This window comes from Pseudorca crassidens, chromosome 4 (genome assembly GCF_039906515.1).
Source record: "Pseudorca crassidens isolate mPseCra1 chromosome 4, mPseCra1.hap1, whole genome shotgun sequence".
Taxonomy (NCBI): Eukaryota; Metazoa; Chordata; class Mammalia; order Artiodactyla; family Delphinidae; genus Pseudorca; species Pseudorca crassidens.
The window spans coordinates 122,822,643-122,840,599 of record NC_090299.1 but is presented as its reverse complement, the minus strand read 5'-3'; the positions used below and the strand labels follow the sequence as shown (position 1 = coordinate 122,840,599).

The following is a 17,957-nucleotide window of genomic DNA, read 5'->3' as shown; positions in this document are numbered from 1 at the left end:
GCGGCTCGTGGGCTGTAGTGCGCAGGCTCAGTAGTTGTGGTGCACGGGCTTAGTTGCTTCACGGCATGTGGGATCTTCCTGGACCAGGGATCGAAGCCATGTCCCCTGCATTGCCAGGCGGATTCTTAACCACTGCGCCACCAGGGAAGTCCTTTTCACATTACTGATAGTTTCTTTTGCTCATTGACAGAAGTGTTTTAGTTGGTATAGTTTCACTTGTTTATTTTTGCTTTCCTTGCTTGTGCTTTAGGTGTCATATCCAAAAAATCGTTACCAAAGCTTGAGTCAGGGAACTCTATTCCTGTTTTCTTCCAGGAAGAAATTAGACCTGGTTTCAGGTCTTATATTTAATCCATTTCAAGTTAATTTTTGTCAATAGTGTAAGACAGGGGTCCAGTTTCGTTCTTTTTTTTTTTTTTGCAGTACGTGGGCCTCTCACTGTTGTAGCCTCTCCCATTGCGGAGCACAAGCTCCGGACGCACAAGCTCAGCGGCCATGGCTCACGGGCCTAGCTGCTCCGAGGCATGTGGGATCTTCCCGGACCGGGACACGAACCCGTGTCCCCTGCATCGGCAGGTGGACTCTCAACCACTGCACCACCAGGGAAGCCCCCAGTTTCGTTCTTTTATGTGAATATTCTATTATCCTAGCACGAAGTTTTTTCTCTCTTGAGTATTCTTGGCTCCCTTGTCAAAATATTAGTTGACTGTATATATTTGGGTAATTTTCTTGGCTCTTGATTCTGTTACGTGGGTCTGTTTGTTTTTATGCCAGTACCATACTGTTTTGATTACTATAACCTTATATTATAGCTTGAAATCAGGGAGTGTGATGCCTCCCTGCTTTGTTCTTTCTCAGAATTTCTTTGGCTGTTCAGGGTCTTTTGTGGTTCCATATAAATTTTAGGAATGTTATTTCTACTTCTGTAAAGATTGCCATTGGAATCTTGATAGGAATTTCATTGAATCTATAGATGGCTTTTGGTAGTATTACCATTTTAACAATATTAATTCTTCCAGTCCATGAACACAGAATACCTTTCCACTTATTTGTGTCTTTTTCAATTTCTTTCAATATCTTGTAGTTTTCAGAGTAGAGATCTTTCACAAACTCCTTGGTTAAATTTATTCTTAAGTATTTTATTGCTTTTGATGCTATTATCAGGGAGATCAACATCTTTGTTTCTTTTTCAGAAAATTCATTGTTAGTGTATAGAAACGCTACTGAACTTTGTATGTTAATTTTGTATCTGCATCTTTACTGAATTCGTTGAAATCAGCCGTGATGGTAGTATTTACACAATAGAATCGGACCAATGCTACAAATCAGAGCTCCTCCCCCAGCCCTACAGCCCCTGCCCCTCAAGAGCCAAATTACCAGGACAACATATAATCATCCTTAGCTTTGAAGGAATGGAGGCTCAGGAGAGCCCAGGAAGGAACCCAAGCCACCTGTAACTCTGATGCCCCTGCCTTTTTAATTGCACGACGATTTCTCTTCATCTAAAATGTCCTTTAACTACTGTGGTTTTCCAAAGTTAAGATATATGACATCTCCCACACCTGAAAACATAATGCATGCCCACTGTGAATGAGTTATTGTCTTACTCTAATATTGAATTGCAAAACAGTCCTGAAGGAGTGTAGGGAAGTGGCTTAGAGCATGTGTTGATTCCTTGAAACGCGGGGATTATTTTTCCCTGCACTGTCAGAGTTTGCTGACTAGAAGCCATGAGCTGGTTTTGTCAGCTACTAAAAAAATCATTGAACAACGGGGAAGCCTGAAGAGGTGGGAGGGAGTGAAAGAATTACAGATGAATTGTTTCAAATTATGCAATTCATCCACCATACCTTAATGAATCCTTGGGATGTGTTGAATGAACCGCTCATTTGTACTCTAGCTCAGTGTGCTCTCTTGTCATAGCAAATGGATGTGTAAAATCACTTAGCATGAGTTCAGAGGCTTTACAGGAAGGTGTGATATTCTACGCCCCTCTTCCCTGCCTCATCTCTGCAAACCATCACCTTCCCTGCCTAAAAGGAAGGGAGAGCATGCTAATTTGGCATCTGAGGTCATTATAGGAACCCTGTCCCCACCCCTTGAGAATCTCATCCTTGGAAACTCCTCTTGGATTTCAAATGTAAAATGATGCCACTGTTATGAGTGTCAGGCACTCCGCTGTGTTGTAGGATGCAACAGAGAACAGGACAGATGTTGCCTCGTCCCCCAGGGAGCTCATAGTTTAGTGAGGGAGACAGTGAACCAGTTAAAATGGAGTTTTCTGAAAGATTTAATGGAGAAAGCATGATCCATGTGAACCCAAAGGGTAATTATCCTCACCTCAGAAACCTGATATCCTAAGGTCCAATTAGAAGCAATGTGTGTATTTAAAAAATATATAAAGGGTCGGGAGAACCAGGTTTTATTCTTTGCTCTGTCTCTTCCCTACCTTTGTGATATGCCTAGCTTCAATTTCTCATCTATAAAATGGAATGATAATATTTATCCTGCTAACTCTTGGGATTGTTATAGGGAGTGCACAAGAGAATGTATATGAAAGTGCTATAAATATTACTGAACACTTCCTTTTCCCATGATGTAATGTGGGTTGTAATTTACTCAGTCATTAATAATTCATTTAGGGACCCATCCATTCAGCAAACATACGTTAACACGTACTTGGTTAAAGATCCCGTGTTAGACCCTATGTTTGGCTCAATTTCATCCTCTTGCATTATCCCATTCTAAGTATCTAGCTTCATTTAGCATTAATTTTCTTACTAAGTTGGAGTGGGGGTGAGAGGAAATTTACAGTTATTGATCCCCTATTTCAATCCAGGGACTTATTACCTTACCTCTGTCATCTTCCTGGAGGCAAGGGCAGGAGCACAGATAAGAAGCTGTTGGTTTGAAAATTCACTCTGTGCTTCATAGGCTAGTTTAAAATCTGGGAAGTCTGGGGAAAACAAGTGTAATTATCTTATGGAATTGTTGTCAAATTGTTTATAATTACTTTTAAAACTCACATTACTCATTTTACTAGCCAAAATCTAACCATCAAGTGAAATCTTTTACATCAGAGTAGACAGGAAAAGGTTTTATAACTACTGTATATGTTTTATGTTACATTTATATTTGTTATGAAAGAACTAGTTTTCATTATTTAGAATACTTTGTGGAGGGTGGGGAAATTTTCTATAGACTAAATAGTATTTACTAAATATTTTGAAGAGGGATGCATGACCCCAAATTATTTCTAACTTCTGCAATTTCTGTTATTTTATTTTGGTCGCAAGACACTTTTATTTTGGTCCCAAGACACTTTACAAACACTTGGACTTCGGGCATTTCAGTGTAATGATACTATGCTGTAGTTCTGCATCATTACTCAACATTAAGATTTTTCTAGTTTAATTGCTAGTAAAAATAGTCAGCATTAATTGTCCCTCAAGAGTATGCTGGTGGATTTCCTTTAATCCTTAGGAGTAACACTATGTTCCTGCTGTACTTAAAAAAACACAAATAGAGTTTTTTGTGAAAAAAAAGAAAAATGATGATCAATAGCTCTGACAGGACAAAAGATGCTCATAAGAATCAAGTGTTGTTACGAAAATGCCAACCCCAGCTATTTGGAAACCGAGCCCTGTGGCTAAAAGAGAAAGATTTTTTAAAACAAATATAAAATTTAAGTGGCAATGCCTGTTGCATCTAGCTCTTTCAAAAGTATGTAAGCAATCTGGGACTAACAGATGTGCCTCCAACCCTGTGATTTTTTATTTACATGTGGGGCAGCAGACTCAAGCTCTAGTTAACTCGAGACCAAGAATAACAGGGGGGCCAATGCATCAGCCTGGAGCTTGGAGTGTGGTCCTCTGCAATGTAGATGTGTTGCTCTCATGGCAGTTACTGAGCATCCTCACATTCATTTCAAACTGGGCAGAATCTTCCTTCTCCTTGGTCCAAATGGTACTGATAGAGTCCAACTAAATGTCTTCCCAAGTTTTAAAATTATACCCCCAAGTACAATTCTTTCCCATTTATACTGACACTCAAAAGTGTGTGTTTATTTCTGCAGAGAAAAAAAAAGTGCTAGTGTTTTTTGCTCATATATTTTCCTTCAGCATCACCTCTATGTTTTCCAAAGGACAATTAAATCTTTTTGGCTAAGGCACCCCTGAACTTCTACTAAAGCACGTGTCTCCATTTTTCCTTTCATTTCAAAACTCAACTGCTGCTGCCTGCAGAGCCTTCTCTGAATAGAATAGGCTTTGTCCTTAGCAGGATGGACCAAAGTTTAAACAGAAGAGGGCAGCAGGCAGGTTTAAGGACAGCAGACCAATGCTCATGTACTCTGTGCAGGTGCTTCTTACTCCCCTCCCCGTTTTCAGCATTTCTTTCCCCTGCCTGTATGTCCTCTGAGCCATGGGTGCACTTCCAATTTTACAAAAGCAGGATCTAGAACAGCCTGGGTTTTTCTTTACAGTCAATTCTTCTCCAGTCTCACTGGTAGGACTCTTTTTTATTATGTTTCTTTATTTGGTCCTCAGTTCTTCATCTCACTAATAATTTCCATGCTTCTATTTATCAACCTTTTTTTGTTTTGTTTTGGCTGCGTTGGGTCTTTGTTGCTGCGTGCAGGCTTTTTCCATTTGCGGTGAGCAGGGGCTGCTCTTCGTTGTGGTATGTGGGCTTCTCACTGTGGTGGCTTCTCTTGTTGCTGAGCACGGGCTCTAGGCACGCGGGCTTCAGTAGTTGTGGCTCACGTGCTCTAGAGCACAGGCTCAGCAGCTGTGACACATGGGCTTAGTTACTCCGCGACATGTGGGATCTTCCTGGACCAGGGCTCGAACCCATGTCCCCTGCATTGGCAGGTGGATTCTTAACCACTGCGCCACCAGGGAAGCCCTTTATCGTTTTTGATGAGTTAAGTTTTTATTCTTGAGAGACCCTGGCCTTGCCCCCACTACCTTTTAAAAAGTATTTATAAACTGAGTATTTTAGAAGAATTGTTTCTTTTCCTGGTCCTTCGGTTTTGCTGTACCTGTTAACCAGGTGTTACTCAGACATCAGAAGGAATGACCAAAAGCTAATACAAAGTGGGCACATACCTCCTTCAGGGGCCAACCACCCCTTACCCTGCCACCCACCAACAGATGCCAACGCACCATTTTTAGAGTGTTAGCTGAACCCATGAACTTGAATGCTATAGGGATTCTGTGCAGATCAGGTACAAAGATCATCTCTGCTGAAACATCTGAAATAAAGTAGAATCGTTTGTCCTACAACCTAGAAGACATTCTTTTGAGGATCTGGATCTCAGAGTTTTGTTTCATGTTAGGAAGAGATAGAGAGGCGGTGAGTCATCTTGTTAGGGTCTAGGATCTCAATAAAGCAACTACCCTGTGGGTCTGGTGAGAACCAGGTGATAAGATGGTTCACCCAGCAGTTCTGTTGTTGATTTTGTTCTGAGTTTAGTTATATCGCAGTTTTACTTCCTAAATGCAAAAACCAGTTTCCTAAGCAGGCTAAGCACGGGCTTGACATTGGCCATCGGCAGCATATCTTTTCTACTCTTTCCTGAGGCCCTGCATTGACGTCTAAAAACAAATATCAAGTTGCTATTTTGAATATGAATGAAATGATAAAACTGAGGCATAGCACTCTCTCTCCAACTATGAAAATTTAAACCTCCTTCCTGATCATTTCTTTTTTTTTTTTTGCGGTATGCGGGCCTCTCGCTGTTGTGGCCTCTCCCGTTGAGGAGCACAGGCTCTGGACGCACAGGCTCAGCGGCCATGGCTCACGGGCCCAGCCGCTCTGCGGCATGTGGGATCTTCCTGGATCGGGGCACGAACCCATGTCCCCTGCATCGGCAGGCGGACTCTCAACCACTGCGCCACCAGGGAAGCCCACTTCCTGGTCATTTCTGAGCAAAGTTCCTTCTGTTCATATTTGCATGGTCTTATTAAAATAAGTTATAAACACTTCATTTGAAACAAAAACAAACATCTGTTAACTGTAGTCACCTTAGCTTTATTTTTTCACCTGCTTCATCTCTTCCATAAGAAACTCTAGAAGGATGAGAGTATGACTTGGATTAATTAATTTTCTTTTGCCTTTCTTATTTATTTATCTAGAAAACATGGTCAGGATATCTTTTACAGGAAAGATACACAACTTATGAGATACCGAGTCTTTGAAAATAAATCACTCCAGTGTATGAAAATCAGCCCGCTAGTTTTATAACATCTCTGACCTTACAGTTTGTTAAAAGTGTTGAAAGTCAAGTGTCCAGGTGTCTAAGAGCTGCTGAGTGAGAGGGTGGGATTTTGGCAGAGCTCCCAAATAAGGCCCGCTCCTATAAAGTGTCCTTAATTGTAACATTAGTTTTTATAATTGTGTCTTTGTGAAATCTAAATATATTTTAATCATGTTAATATGCAGCTATAGTTTAATAAGAGAAGATTGGTATTTGCCCCTCGAAAGGTGATTTTGCAAAGACTTTACAGAATTGGTCTGGAAGAGAAGTTTAGTAGAATATGGATTAAGTCAGGGGAGGGGTTCCCCTTTTTTTTTAAGTGTAATTTAAAAAAACATTGCATTCTCAGGCTACCTATAGAAGACTGAATGTTCTCTTGCCGAAACTGAGAAATCTAACTCTCTATTGTTTAATTTTCTGTGCTTTTATCATTTATTTTCAGGAACCAAAGGAAGAAATAAAGGGGAATTTACAAATCTTCAAGGGGTAGCAGCATCTACAAATGGGAAGATATTAATTGCAGACAGTAACAACCAGTGCGTGCAGGTATGGCCCCTAACTGTCTACCTTTAACCACTTACACTGATAAATAGATAGACCTGCATAGTTTCCTACTTAAGACTTAAGATGCAAGGAAAGAAAGGGAAGCTTATGATGTATATATAAGCTATTTTTCAAATAGAGTTTGCATGTTCTGACCTGTAGTACTTATGACAGATGTTCTTGCCTGTCTTTCCCACTCATTTCTATGCTAGTTCACATTCCAATGAATGTAATTTGTTTTCCAGATATTTTCCAATGATGGACAGTTCAAAAGTCGTTTTGGCATACGAGGACGCTCTCCCGGGCAGCTGCAGCGGCCCACAGGAGTAGCTGTGCATCCCAGTGGGGACATAATCATTGCAGATTATGATAATAAATGGGTTAGCATCTTCTCATCAGATGGGAAGTTTAAGGTAAGATTAACTACAACTGGCCAGTCGAGAGAAGGGACAGGAAATACAAGATGAAATTGTCTTTTTCTTTGGATCTAGATCCAATAAAATATTCAGTTTTTCATATGTAAAGACGTCTTGACTTCGTTACATCTAAGTTTAATGAAGTGAGAGTCACAACGACATTGTCATAAATCTACTCATGTATAACCTAAATGTGGCTTCATTTTATAAAGCAATTAGTTTGCTCAGTTGCTTTCTTTTATACATTTTAAAAAATATTCTTTTCCATTATAGTTTATCCCAGGGGATTAGATATAGTTCCTTGTGCTGTACAGTAAGACCTTGTTGTTCATCCATTCTAAATGTAATTGTTTGCATCTGCTAACTCCAAACTCCCAGTACATCCCTCTCCCTCCCCTGCTCCTTCTTGGCAACCGGAATTCTATTCTCTATGTCTGTGAGTCTGTTTCTGTTTCATAGATAGGTTCATTTGTGCCATATTTCAGATTCCATATATAAGTGATATCATATGGTATTTGTCTTTCTCTTTCTGAATTACTTCACTTAGTATGATAATCTCTAGTTACATCCATGTTGCTGCAGATGGCATTATTTTGTTCTTTTTAATGGATGAGCAGTATTTTATTGTATACATGTACCACATCTTCTTTATCCATTCATCTGTCGATGGACATTTAGTTTGTTTCCATGTCTTGGCTATTGTGAGTAGTGCTGCTATGAACATAGGGGTGCATGTATCTTTTTGAATTATAGTTTTGTCCGGGTATATGCCCAGGAGTGGGATTGCAGGATCATATGGTAGTTCTATTTTTAGTTTTCTGAGGAACCTCCATACTGTTTTCCATAGTGGCTGCACCAATTTACATTCCCACCAACAGTGTAGGAGGGTTCCATTTTCTCCACACCCTCTCCAGCATTTGTTATTTGTAGACTTTTAAATGATGGCCATTCTGACCAGTGTGAGGTGGTACCTCACTGCAGTTTTGATTTGCATTTCTCTAATAATTAGTGATGTTGAGCATCTTTTCATGTGCCTACTGGCCATGTGTATGTCTTCTTTGGAGAAATGTCTATTAAGTTCTTCTGTGCATTTTTCAATTGGGTTGTTTGTTTTTTTGTTGTTGAGTTGTGTGAGTTGTTTGTATATTTTGGAGATTAAGCCCTTGTCAGTCACATCATTTGCAAATATTGATATTTTCTCCCATTCTGTAGGTTGTCTTTTTGGGGTTTTGTTTTGTTTTGTTTTGTTTTGTTTTTGTTTTTATAGTTTCCTTTGCTCTGCAAACAGCTTCTAAGTTTGATTAGGTCCCATTTGTTTATTTCTGTTTTTATTTCTATTGCCTTGGGAGACTGACCTAAGAAAACATTGGTACAATTTATGTCAGAGAATGTTTTGCCTGTGCTCTCTTCTAGGAGTTTTATGGTGTCATGTCTTACATTTAAGTCTTTAAGCCATTTTGAGTTTATTTTTGTGTATGGTGTGAGGGTGTGTTCTAACTTCATTGACTTACATGTGACTGTCCAACTTTCCCAGCACCACTTGCTGAAGAGACTTTTTCCCATTTTACACTCTGGCCTCCTTTGTTGAAGATTAATTGACTGTAGGTGTATGGGTTTATTTCTGGGCTCTCTATTCTGTTCCATTGATCCGTATGTCTGCTTTTGTACCAATACCACACTGTCTTGATTGCTGTAGCTTTGTAGTATTGTCTGAAGTCTGGGAGAGTTATGCATCCTGCTTTGTTTTTTTCCTCAGGATTGCTTTGGCAATTCTGGGTCTTTTATGGTTCCATATAAAGTTTTGGATTATTTGTTTTAGTTCTGTGGTAAATGTCATGGATAATGCTTTTTTTTTTTTTAATACTGTCAGGTTTACCTCAATTCAATGAAAAACAACAACCTTTAGAAAAGGTTATTAAGAGGCAATTTATATTTCCCAAATTAGCCTACAAGTTGTCATTTATGAAGTTCCTTCTACTTTCTCAGTTCCTATCTATCAGTACTTTCTGTGATAGATGATATGGGAGAAACAGAATTAATAAGACATGGTCCCTACCTTTTAAAAATGTAGAAGCCTTTTGAGGAAAAAAGACAAATACACAAGAGATAACAGAAAACAATTCATGTCAGCCTTTAAGCAATCATAAATTGTTTGGTACAATCTAGAACCATAGTGTTATAGTATATGATATAGGAATTGGAGGGAAAAGAAAACCGGGGCCAGCTTCATGGAGAAAATGTGAGTGAGCTACACTTGGAGGGATCCCATCATTTGATGCACTTACTGTTACTCCCAGCATCATCCTCTGTTTCTTCATCCAGTCAATCACTGAAGAGTAGAGAGCCCTTTGATGACAACAGAAATCTCTCTTCTAAGGTGTCATCAAAGAATATTGTCATCCAGCCCATTTTCTACATTTGTTCACAAGAAGATTATGAAACTTTTTGACAGGTGTTTTGAAGGCCGTGTTCACTATGCCTTCCACATTCCCCCTCCAGGCTTCTCTTTCTGTTGACAACATGAGCTTTAAGTCAGATCAAACCACTGGAATCCCAGCTCTACGGTTTATTAACTGTTTGGCCTTTGGCAAATTATATGACTTCCTTGAGCCTCAATAGCCTCATATTTCAAATCTGGATTTAAAAAATCTGTCTTACAGGATTTGGGCAAGGGTAACATGAGATTTTATTTCTGGATTGTATATGTGCCTTGTATGAAATAGGCATCGAAGAAGAGTTCTTTTCCAGTGCCTCTAATGACCCTGCCCAAAACATGACGTCTGTTTGTTCAGCTGTGATTTTGGCTTCATGACCTCATACCACCTCCTGGTGGTCACTCCTTCTTTGTCCAAACTTACAGAGATGACACTCTTCATAATCGATTCTGGAATTCAGAAGATACACGAAGTTCACTCATTAGTCTCTTATTGGAGGAATTTATATTTTCCTTTTTAAAGTCATTGGATCACCACAGTCACCTCATCATTTTCATTAAAAGAAGTTACTTATGTAATTATTCACCCTCAAGTTGGAGCCTCTGTTTTGCATGGGGCAGCATGTTTTCAATCTAGGAGAATAAAAACTGTCATCTCTAATTCCACCGTATTGCACAAGAATCTTCAATTGTCATTGATTTGTTTTGTTCCACTAGAGATTTGATGACTCTGTATGATGGCCATATACACAGGAAGTTCTTTTGCCTTTCTGCATCTCTAACTTCCTCCCCTTCTTTTCTGTTTTCATAATTGTATTTGTGGTAAGACATACCCAAATATGACAGCTTTAACATCAATAGAATGAACACTGTTTAACGACCTCTTGAAAATACCCTTTTAGTTTGGAGACAACCCATTTGTTCTGGTTTCATACCTTAGCAAAACAATGACCTGTCTTTTTCAAATTTAGAAACTAACACTAAAATAGTTACTGAAACAGTTTTATATCTACTTTATTGAAACACTTTATCTCTAATATATTAAATTGAAACAAAGGTTTGATATTTAAGAGAGAAGCGTTTCCTAAATTAAGTATTTTTCACTCAGTGATTCAGTGTTCTAAATGTAATAGCCTTTCTTCTTGGAAGAACTGGATTCTGATAGTTGGAATACTGTTGGTAACAATTGGAATAAACACGAAAGAACACTCATGCCCCCTAGAGGATTGGGGGAATGGATATGGTGTAGTTTCATCATATTCCCTTTTTTTAATAGATACTGATCAAAACCCAAAGGGTAAAAGGATAGCAAGTGAAAACACTTTTGTAGTTTAATGGGATTTCCTCCAAGTCTGATGGCCATGACCATAAACAGAGAGAGACTTATTTTCTTCTTCGGTGGAATTCAGTAAAATTAAACAGGTGCTCAGAAAGACAAACTTTTAACACAAATGTGGATTCTCTGTATTTATTCCTAGTAGTTCTAGGGATATAATTTCTTATCTCCTTTTCTTTCTTTTACTCACCAATTTCTTAGCCCTGATTTTCATTCCTCTCTGCCTCGAATTTTTTCCTTTCCATCTTCCCTCCATCTAGGAAACTTTTGTGACCCCAGAACAGATGCAGAGACCCCTGGCCACCACGTATTCTAAAATATCTCATCTCTTCCCTCTTCAATTTAAGGACCTATTTGTTGAGTTAAATACTTTCATTTAACTTTTCCAAAGCCAGGGTCTAAAATATTCTGGCTTATTGTTCTGTTTAAGATGGCAGACACATTGTCAGGACACATTGTCTTATTTCCCTTGGTAGAATCTACTGCAGCTAAACGGGGAGTGATGAAAGGAAATGGAAGGAAAAGAGGTTTTGGTTCAACATTTAAGTTTTTTCTTTTAGAAGTGCACTAGTTCTGATTATATAATAGAATGGCCCTGGTCCCTTATTTTCTGTTTTTATGCTACATAGTTATCATCCACTTGGTATTATATGGCTGAGTCATTCTAAGTAACGAACACTGTTCATAATATTAGGTAGTGATAATATTCTTGTTAATACTCAAGAGTTTCCTCTCTTCCTTTTGATCTCTACGGACATATCTTCCATTCTGACATGAAAGAAAGTATATATATATATTTTTGCAAGCTATTATGTTATAGTCTCTGATCTTTGGGCTAGATTGCAAAATCAGAATTAAATTAACCAACAGATTCCCTTGCAAGAATGCCAGTGTTTCCTTCCTAAGTAAATGTACCTCTTTATTCTAAAGAGATCAAATCTGAATCTCAGTCATTTATAAACTTACAAGATCCTACAAAGTCTGAACCTCCACTGTGGAAAGGTCCCCATCCCTCTCTCCATACTCTCTCTGCACGTATCTTCATGTGTTTGGGGGAAAGAAGATAATCCTGCGCGTCAAGTATAATGTCAGCTGGATAGGGTGGGAGAGAAGGAGATCGTGCTTGACAGTCTCCTTTATCCTTCAGAATCTGCACGACCCAGGAGGTAAATAACATAGCTGCCAGTTTATAGATGAGGAAACTGAGGTTCAAACTGGTGAAAGAAAGGATGAATTTTGCTTTGAAAGTTTGATCCTGGTCGACTGGACTAACTGTGGTGTCACAAAAATAATTAGGAAATCAGGAGGTGCTAGTTTGGGGTTTCTTTTTTATCTTTTTTTTTTTGGTTTTTTGTTTTGACATTGGTTGAGTTTGAGGTGATAACCTGTAAAATAGGCCACGACTAAAGATATGGATTTGAGAATCTTACACATGGAGGTGAAAGTTGATGCCATAGCATAAATGAGATTTTAGAAGTGTGTAGAGTTGTGCTGTCCAATATGGTAGCCACAAGCCACATGTGGATACTGAGTTCTTGAAAGGGGGCTGGTCTGAATTGAGATGTGCCGTGAGTGTAAAATACACACTGGATTTCAAAGACTTAGTCCCCTAAAAAGAATGTAAAATAGTACATTAATAATTTTTATATTGACTACATATTGAAATGGTACCTTTTTGTTATACTGGGTTAAATAAATACATAACTAAAATGAATTTTCCCTGTTTCTTTTTCTGTTTTTTGATGTGGCTACTAGCAAACTTTAAGTTACATGTGTAGCTTACATTACATTCCTATCAGACAGCATTAACAGAGAGAGGGAAAGTAAGGGGACTAAAACAGAACCTTTGAGAAGGTAATTTTTTTTAAGTTTAAATTTTTAAGTTAAAAAGTAACACATGCAAATAGATTTTTCAAATAAGCCTACAGAGAAGTATAAAATAAGAGTTTTTCCTACCTTCACTAATATCACTTCGGAAGATATAAACACTATTTGGTTTCTTACCTTCTCTTCCAGGAACATGTATACATACAAGCACATATTTAATACAGATGGGCTCAGACCACTCACTGTTCTGTACCTTGCTTTGTTCAGTAATATATCTGAAGGTCCTTCATAAGGACCTCCATAAAAGGACCTTCATAAAAAGGTCCTTCAAAAAAGAGGGTAGGCGCTGTGTCTAACTCATCTTTGTCTACCAGGTGCCATGTAGTGGGTGCTCTATCAGTGTTTGTAGAATTAGTGAACAAATGGGTGAATGAGTAAAGTACTACTTTGTAAATACTCTAGAAGATGGAGGTAGAAAAGTAAAGGTATAAGACATGTATTTTGCAACAAACAGACATTTATATGCATACTATAGTCTATTCAGAAAAATGAGTAAGATTTTAAATGCATATTGTTTAATAGAAATCTAATGCTTTTTTGTCATTTTAAAATACTGTGAAAACTGGAACCAATCATCATTATTACCTGTAACAATGCTAGACTTCGGAAGTTAATATATTGAACAAATATTTGTTGAGTACCTGTTAGGCACCAAGAAGTGTGCTAGGCTCTGAGTACACAGTGCTGGATAAAACAGACATGATTCCCACCCATGTGGAACTTAATTGTAGTAAAGTTCAATGGCAGATGCCTCGGAATTTCGATATTAATTACGACATATAATAATGACAGTGACTGCTTCCCTTTAATGACTGCTTCCCTAACATGTGCTGTGCTCTACACTAAACACTTTACCTACTTTATTTTACTTAATACATATTCCAGAAATATCAATGGAAGTGACTGATGTCATTTTTTGACGTTTTTAATATATAAGGAATCTGAATCTTAAGAAAATTAAATCCATTTGTGCTATATCAGGTGTGTCCGAAGCAAGTGACAGGTGTGGGACGGTCTTCCTACTCCTCACTCGGTGATCTCTTGCTATACCACACTACCTCTTTACAAGGGAACTGTGGCCCTAGTTAAGGAGATTCTAGAACAATTTTGGTAGTGATTCCTTAAAAAAATGATTTCCTATAAATATCGGTAACAGATAATGGAGGTGACAAAGACAGTTTTCCAAGACAGACGCTCATTGTGGCCCTGTGCACCTCTGTTTGAACAGTCAAGTAAATGTTTGCTGACACCAGTGTCTGTCTTCATGTTCTGGAGTGCTTTCAACTTCATTTCTGCACTTGTTTCTAACAGACAAAAATCGGATCAGGAAAGCTGATGGGGCCCAAAGGAGTTTCTGTGGACCGCAATGGGCACATCATCGTGGTGGATAACAAGGCGTGCTGCGTATTTATCTTCCAGCCAAACGGGAAAATAGTCACCAGGTTTGGTAGCCGAGGAAATGGGGACAGGCAGTTTGCAGGTACACTCGATGGTAATATGTAAACCCCCTTTTTTATGCCTCTTCTGCTCACATTTGCATGATGTTGGAGCATGCTGAAGACGCCTCCTCCCCAGTGTTTTTGCTGGCTTTGGGAAAGATACTGGGGATGGAATCTAAGCGGAAGCATGGTTAGATGCTGCTCAATGACTCCGCCCACAGTAAGTTCAACTGCAGCCCGTGTGTGGCTTTTATTGGTGGCAGTTTACAACTCAGAAGTCTAACCTTCGAATATTAACATTAAATAAAATATAAGCTTTAAGGAAATGTTTTTTAAATAAAAATGTTTGACGAACCATGGAGAACCTCCTGGTTCCACCTGGCTGTAGCTTTATTTAAAGAGCTTCTGAATGAGAATACTTTTCACCTGTCTAGGTGATTATACGAGAGCAGGAGTTGAGAATATTTGCTAAGCACAGGAAGGGCGGTCTCTTTTCCTTCTTTTTCTGGTGTGCCACTTTGCAATCACTTCGTTTTTTACATCTGCAAGAAGAGGCTGAAAACAGTTGATTAATTTTCTTTTGGAAAGGATGCTTTTGGCAATTCGTGTTAATTTGCATAACCTTTCTTTATGCTTTGTCTCCAGTTCTGCCAGGTTCTGAATGTCACCCAAAATTACAAAGTGTGGGTTTCTGCTCTACTTGAAAAAAATGTTACATATTGGTGCTAAGAGTTACCATGTCTCTCCTCGGTGAGAGCTGAGGGTCGTATATGACTATCAGGGAAGCTGGCAGATGTGACTTTCAGATGGTGGTGCGGAGAATGATTCCTGATGCTTATTGCTCATTCCACTTCATGAGGGCTGCTGGAACTCTTAGCTTGATCTGGAAGAAGGCAGAGTAGACAGCCACAAGTGTAGAATGCTATCGAATTCATGTTATCTGGAGCCAGAGGTCAGGCTGAATGACCTTCAAGGACTGAGTTTACGATTCTTTGTTCTTTCTTAAATAACTAAGTTAATATATGAAGTTTCGTAACTACTGTGTTGTTGTAATCATTTTAGTTGTTATGGTCATCACATATTTTTTCCTATCTTTATTTCAGGTCCCCATTTCGCAGCTGTAAATAGCAATAATGAGATTATTGTTACAGATTTCCATAATCATTCTGTCAAGGTACCATAAACACATCGATTGTTGTTAACTTTTAACTGTTTTTATTGAGGACTCAGTCTGGGAGAAAACATAACACTCATATATACACACAGGACCTAGGGGAGGTAGCCGAAAAGAGAAGATTTTTGTTTCTCCTTAAAGATGCGGGTTTTAATTTGGACATACAGACTTTGGAGAGTCAGAAAAGTGAACAAAATATGGTGGCAATAAGTTTTTTAATTTGAAACTGGTGTAAATGGAGATAACTTGAAAATGAAATTCAAAAAAGCAGTTGCTTGGGGGCTTCCCTGGTGGCGCAGTGGTTGAGAGTTCGCCTGCCGATGCAGGGGACACGGGTTCATGCCCCGGTCCGGGAAGATCCCACATGCCGCGGAGCAGCTAGGCCTGTGAGCCATGGCCGCTGAGCTTGTGCGTCCGGAGCTTGTGCTCCGCAATGGGAGAGGCCACAACAGTGAGAGGCCCGCGTACCACAAAAAAAAAAAAAAAAAAAAAAAGCAATTGCTTGAACTTAGAGAGGCAGAACTTTCTGAAGCTTAACGTTTCGTGGCTATTCAGTAAATTAAAATGGATCACTTTCTTCAATTTTCTGCATTATAAGACCTTTCAAACAAAATTAGATATCAGGACTCTGCTACAGCAACAGATTTGGGGAGGGAAATAGCCCTGGCATGCATTCATGTAGTGTATTTCATACATCTTAGAATCCTTTCACACACTTGGTGTTCCTGAGAAAACAACGCCCACCCCCCTCTCCCAAATAGTGTAGTACATCTTTCTTACTAGGTAGAGGAGAGAAGAGAGATTTGACCTTTATTATGAGCAAACCAGGAAATACTAAAGTGATTGAAAACCAATGTCTCACTTACCGAAAAGAGAAAATGTTTAATGACATTCTAGACCAAGCTTCTCAAAGTGTGATGTGTGTTCCATTGAAGGGGAGGCCAGGTGGTCCTGGGCAGTGCACTGGCAGACATTTTTCTTTTAAGTGTTGTGTATATATTTTTAGAGTTACCTTCTGTTTACATCAAGTCATACTGGTTTGCACTTACAGAAGTGATATAAAGTTTTCCTTGTAAGGAAATTCATTTAAATTTTTTAAAGTGAGGCATTTCAAATGTGAGGGAGGATAAGAAAACAGCCCAGGCGGTAGGCCAATGACTGAAGTTTGCACTTAGAGACAACCATTGAGCAACAAAACTTTAAAAACAATTTGCCATTGTTGACAGCTAGAATAGCTAGATGGGGATAGGATTTTAACACCCTAAGGTACTCTCTCTTCACTGCTTCATTTCCCCATCTCTTCCTGGAAGAAGGTACTTTTAACCTGAGTAAATGGGAAGGCCTTGAGCTTTTGAGATGGGTGTCAAGTCCCTGTGCAAAGAGGAGAGCACAGTGGGCCATGGTGACGGGGCAGGATGAGGGGAAATGGTGCCCGCTGCTGCTTACTTGTAAGGCTGCTTCCTGCCATGTAGTCTCTCCAGAGTTGCTACCATAGTGGTGGGGCTCCATTCTCATCTCCCCGCCTCTCTCAATGCCCAGCCTTGGTAAAGGGAAGAGGACAGTGGGAAAAATCTTTGGAGGAGGAGAGAAACAGAGAGCAAAGAGGCAGCAGGGCCTGTGCTTGTGATGGTCCTCCCAGGGGGCTGTAACAGTCCTGTGTGATGAACATAGCTATAGAAGGATAACTTGGCTATTATTACGCTTCCTGCCCTTCACTCTCTTTATAGAGGAATCCTGCATTTAACTGTAGCGCATTCAATGAGAAGAAAATGCATATAGATCTTAACAGTGTCAAAGGCCAGCAAAGCCTGGCATAGGTGCTGCCTACCCCCACCAGAAGACAGTGATGTTAATCAGGTTGCTCTTTTCTACTAAGCACACCTGTGGGCTCAGAGCCTTCCCCGTCCCAGTGCCCCAGGCAGCTCTCTGAACCACCTAGTGTTGGTATGTGGGAGGGCTCCTGTTTACCAGCCCTGACGGGTGCTGGAGGAGGAAATAAAACATGCGAGTGACCAGAATGCAAGGCAGGAGCAATGAATGACTTTTAAAAAATAGGTACATATAAAGTTCTATAGGTATCCAGAAGAAAGTACATGTCCATTGCTAAGATCGTCAGGGAAGACTTCCAAGTGGAGGTGGTATTGAGGTGAGCAGAATTTTGAAATCAGAAAAGGATTATCGTCCAACTTATAAAAACTTGCTATAAAAATTTGTTATCAAAAAGCAAAGCTATAAAAAAGATTTCATCTCATACTTCTGCCTCTTAATATGTTTTCATCTGAATAATTTATAAATAATGGAATGACATTTTTAGATGGGAAAAATAGAAAATATGTGACATCATGATTAAGATTATGAAAACACTTCAAGTTTTCAGTACTGTAGAGGCAGTTTAGTTATTTAAACTCAATTTTCCTCTTATTTAGAGGGAAAAAAACCCGGTCATTTTGTTTTTTCTCTTCTCTTTGA

The 17,957-nt window shown here is 39.2% G+C and overlaps 1 protein-coding gene across 16 annotated transcripts in view; it reads left to right on the top strand.

Moving 5' to 3' along the window:
• TRIM2 (tripartite motif containing 2) overlaps window positions 1–17,957 on the top strand; it is a 171,179-nt gene that overhangs the window by 140,722 nt on the left and 12,500 nt on the right. For 14 of the 16 annotated variants that reach the window (XM_067736628.1, XM_067736625.1, XM_067736624.1 and 11 more), the window contains 4 exons: window positions 6,702–6,805; window positions 7,048–7,215; window positions 14,187–14,367; window positions 15,418–15,488. In XM_067736628.1, the coding sequence (XP_067592729.1) occupies window positions 6,702–6,805; window positions 7,048–7,215; window positions 14,187–14,367; window positions 15,418–15,488 (524 nt within the window). The remainder of the gene's footprint in view (window positions 1–6,701; window positions 6,806–7,047; window positions 7,216–14,186; window positions 14,368–15,417; window positions 15,489–17,957) is intronic. The other 2 variants (XM_067736620.1, XM_067736635.1) reach the window with 2 other exon arrangements.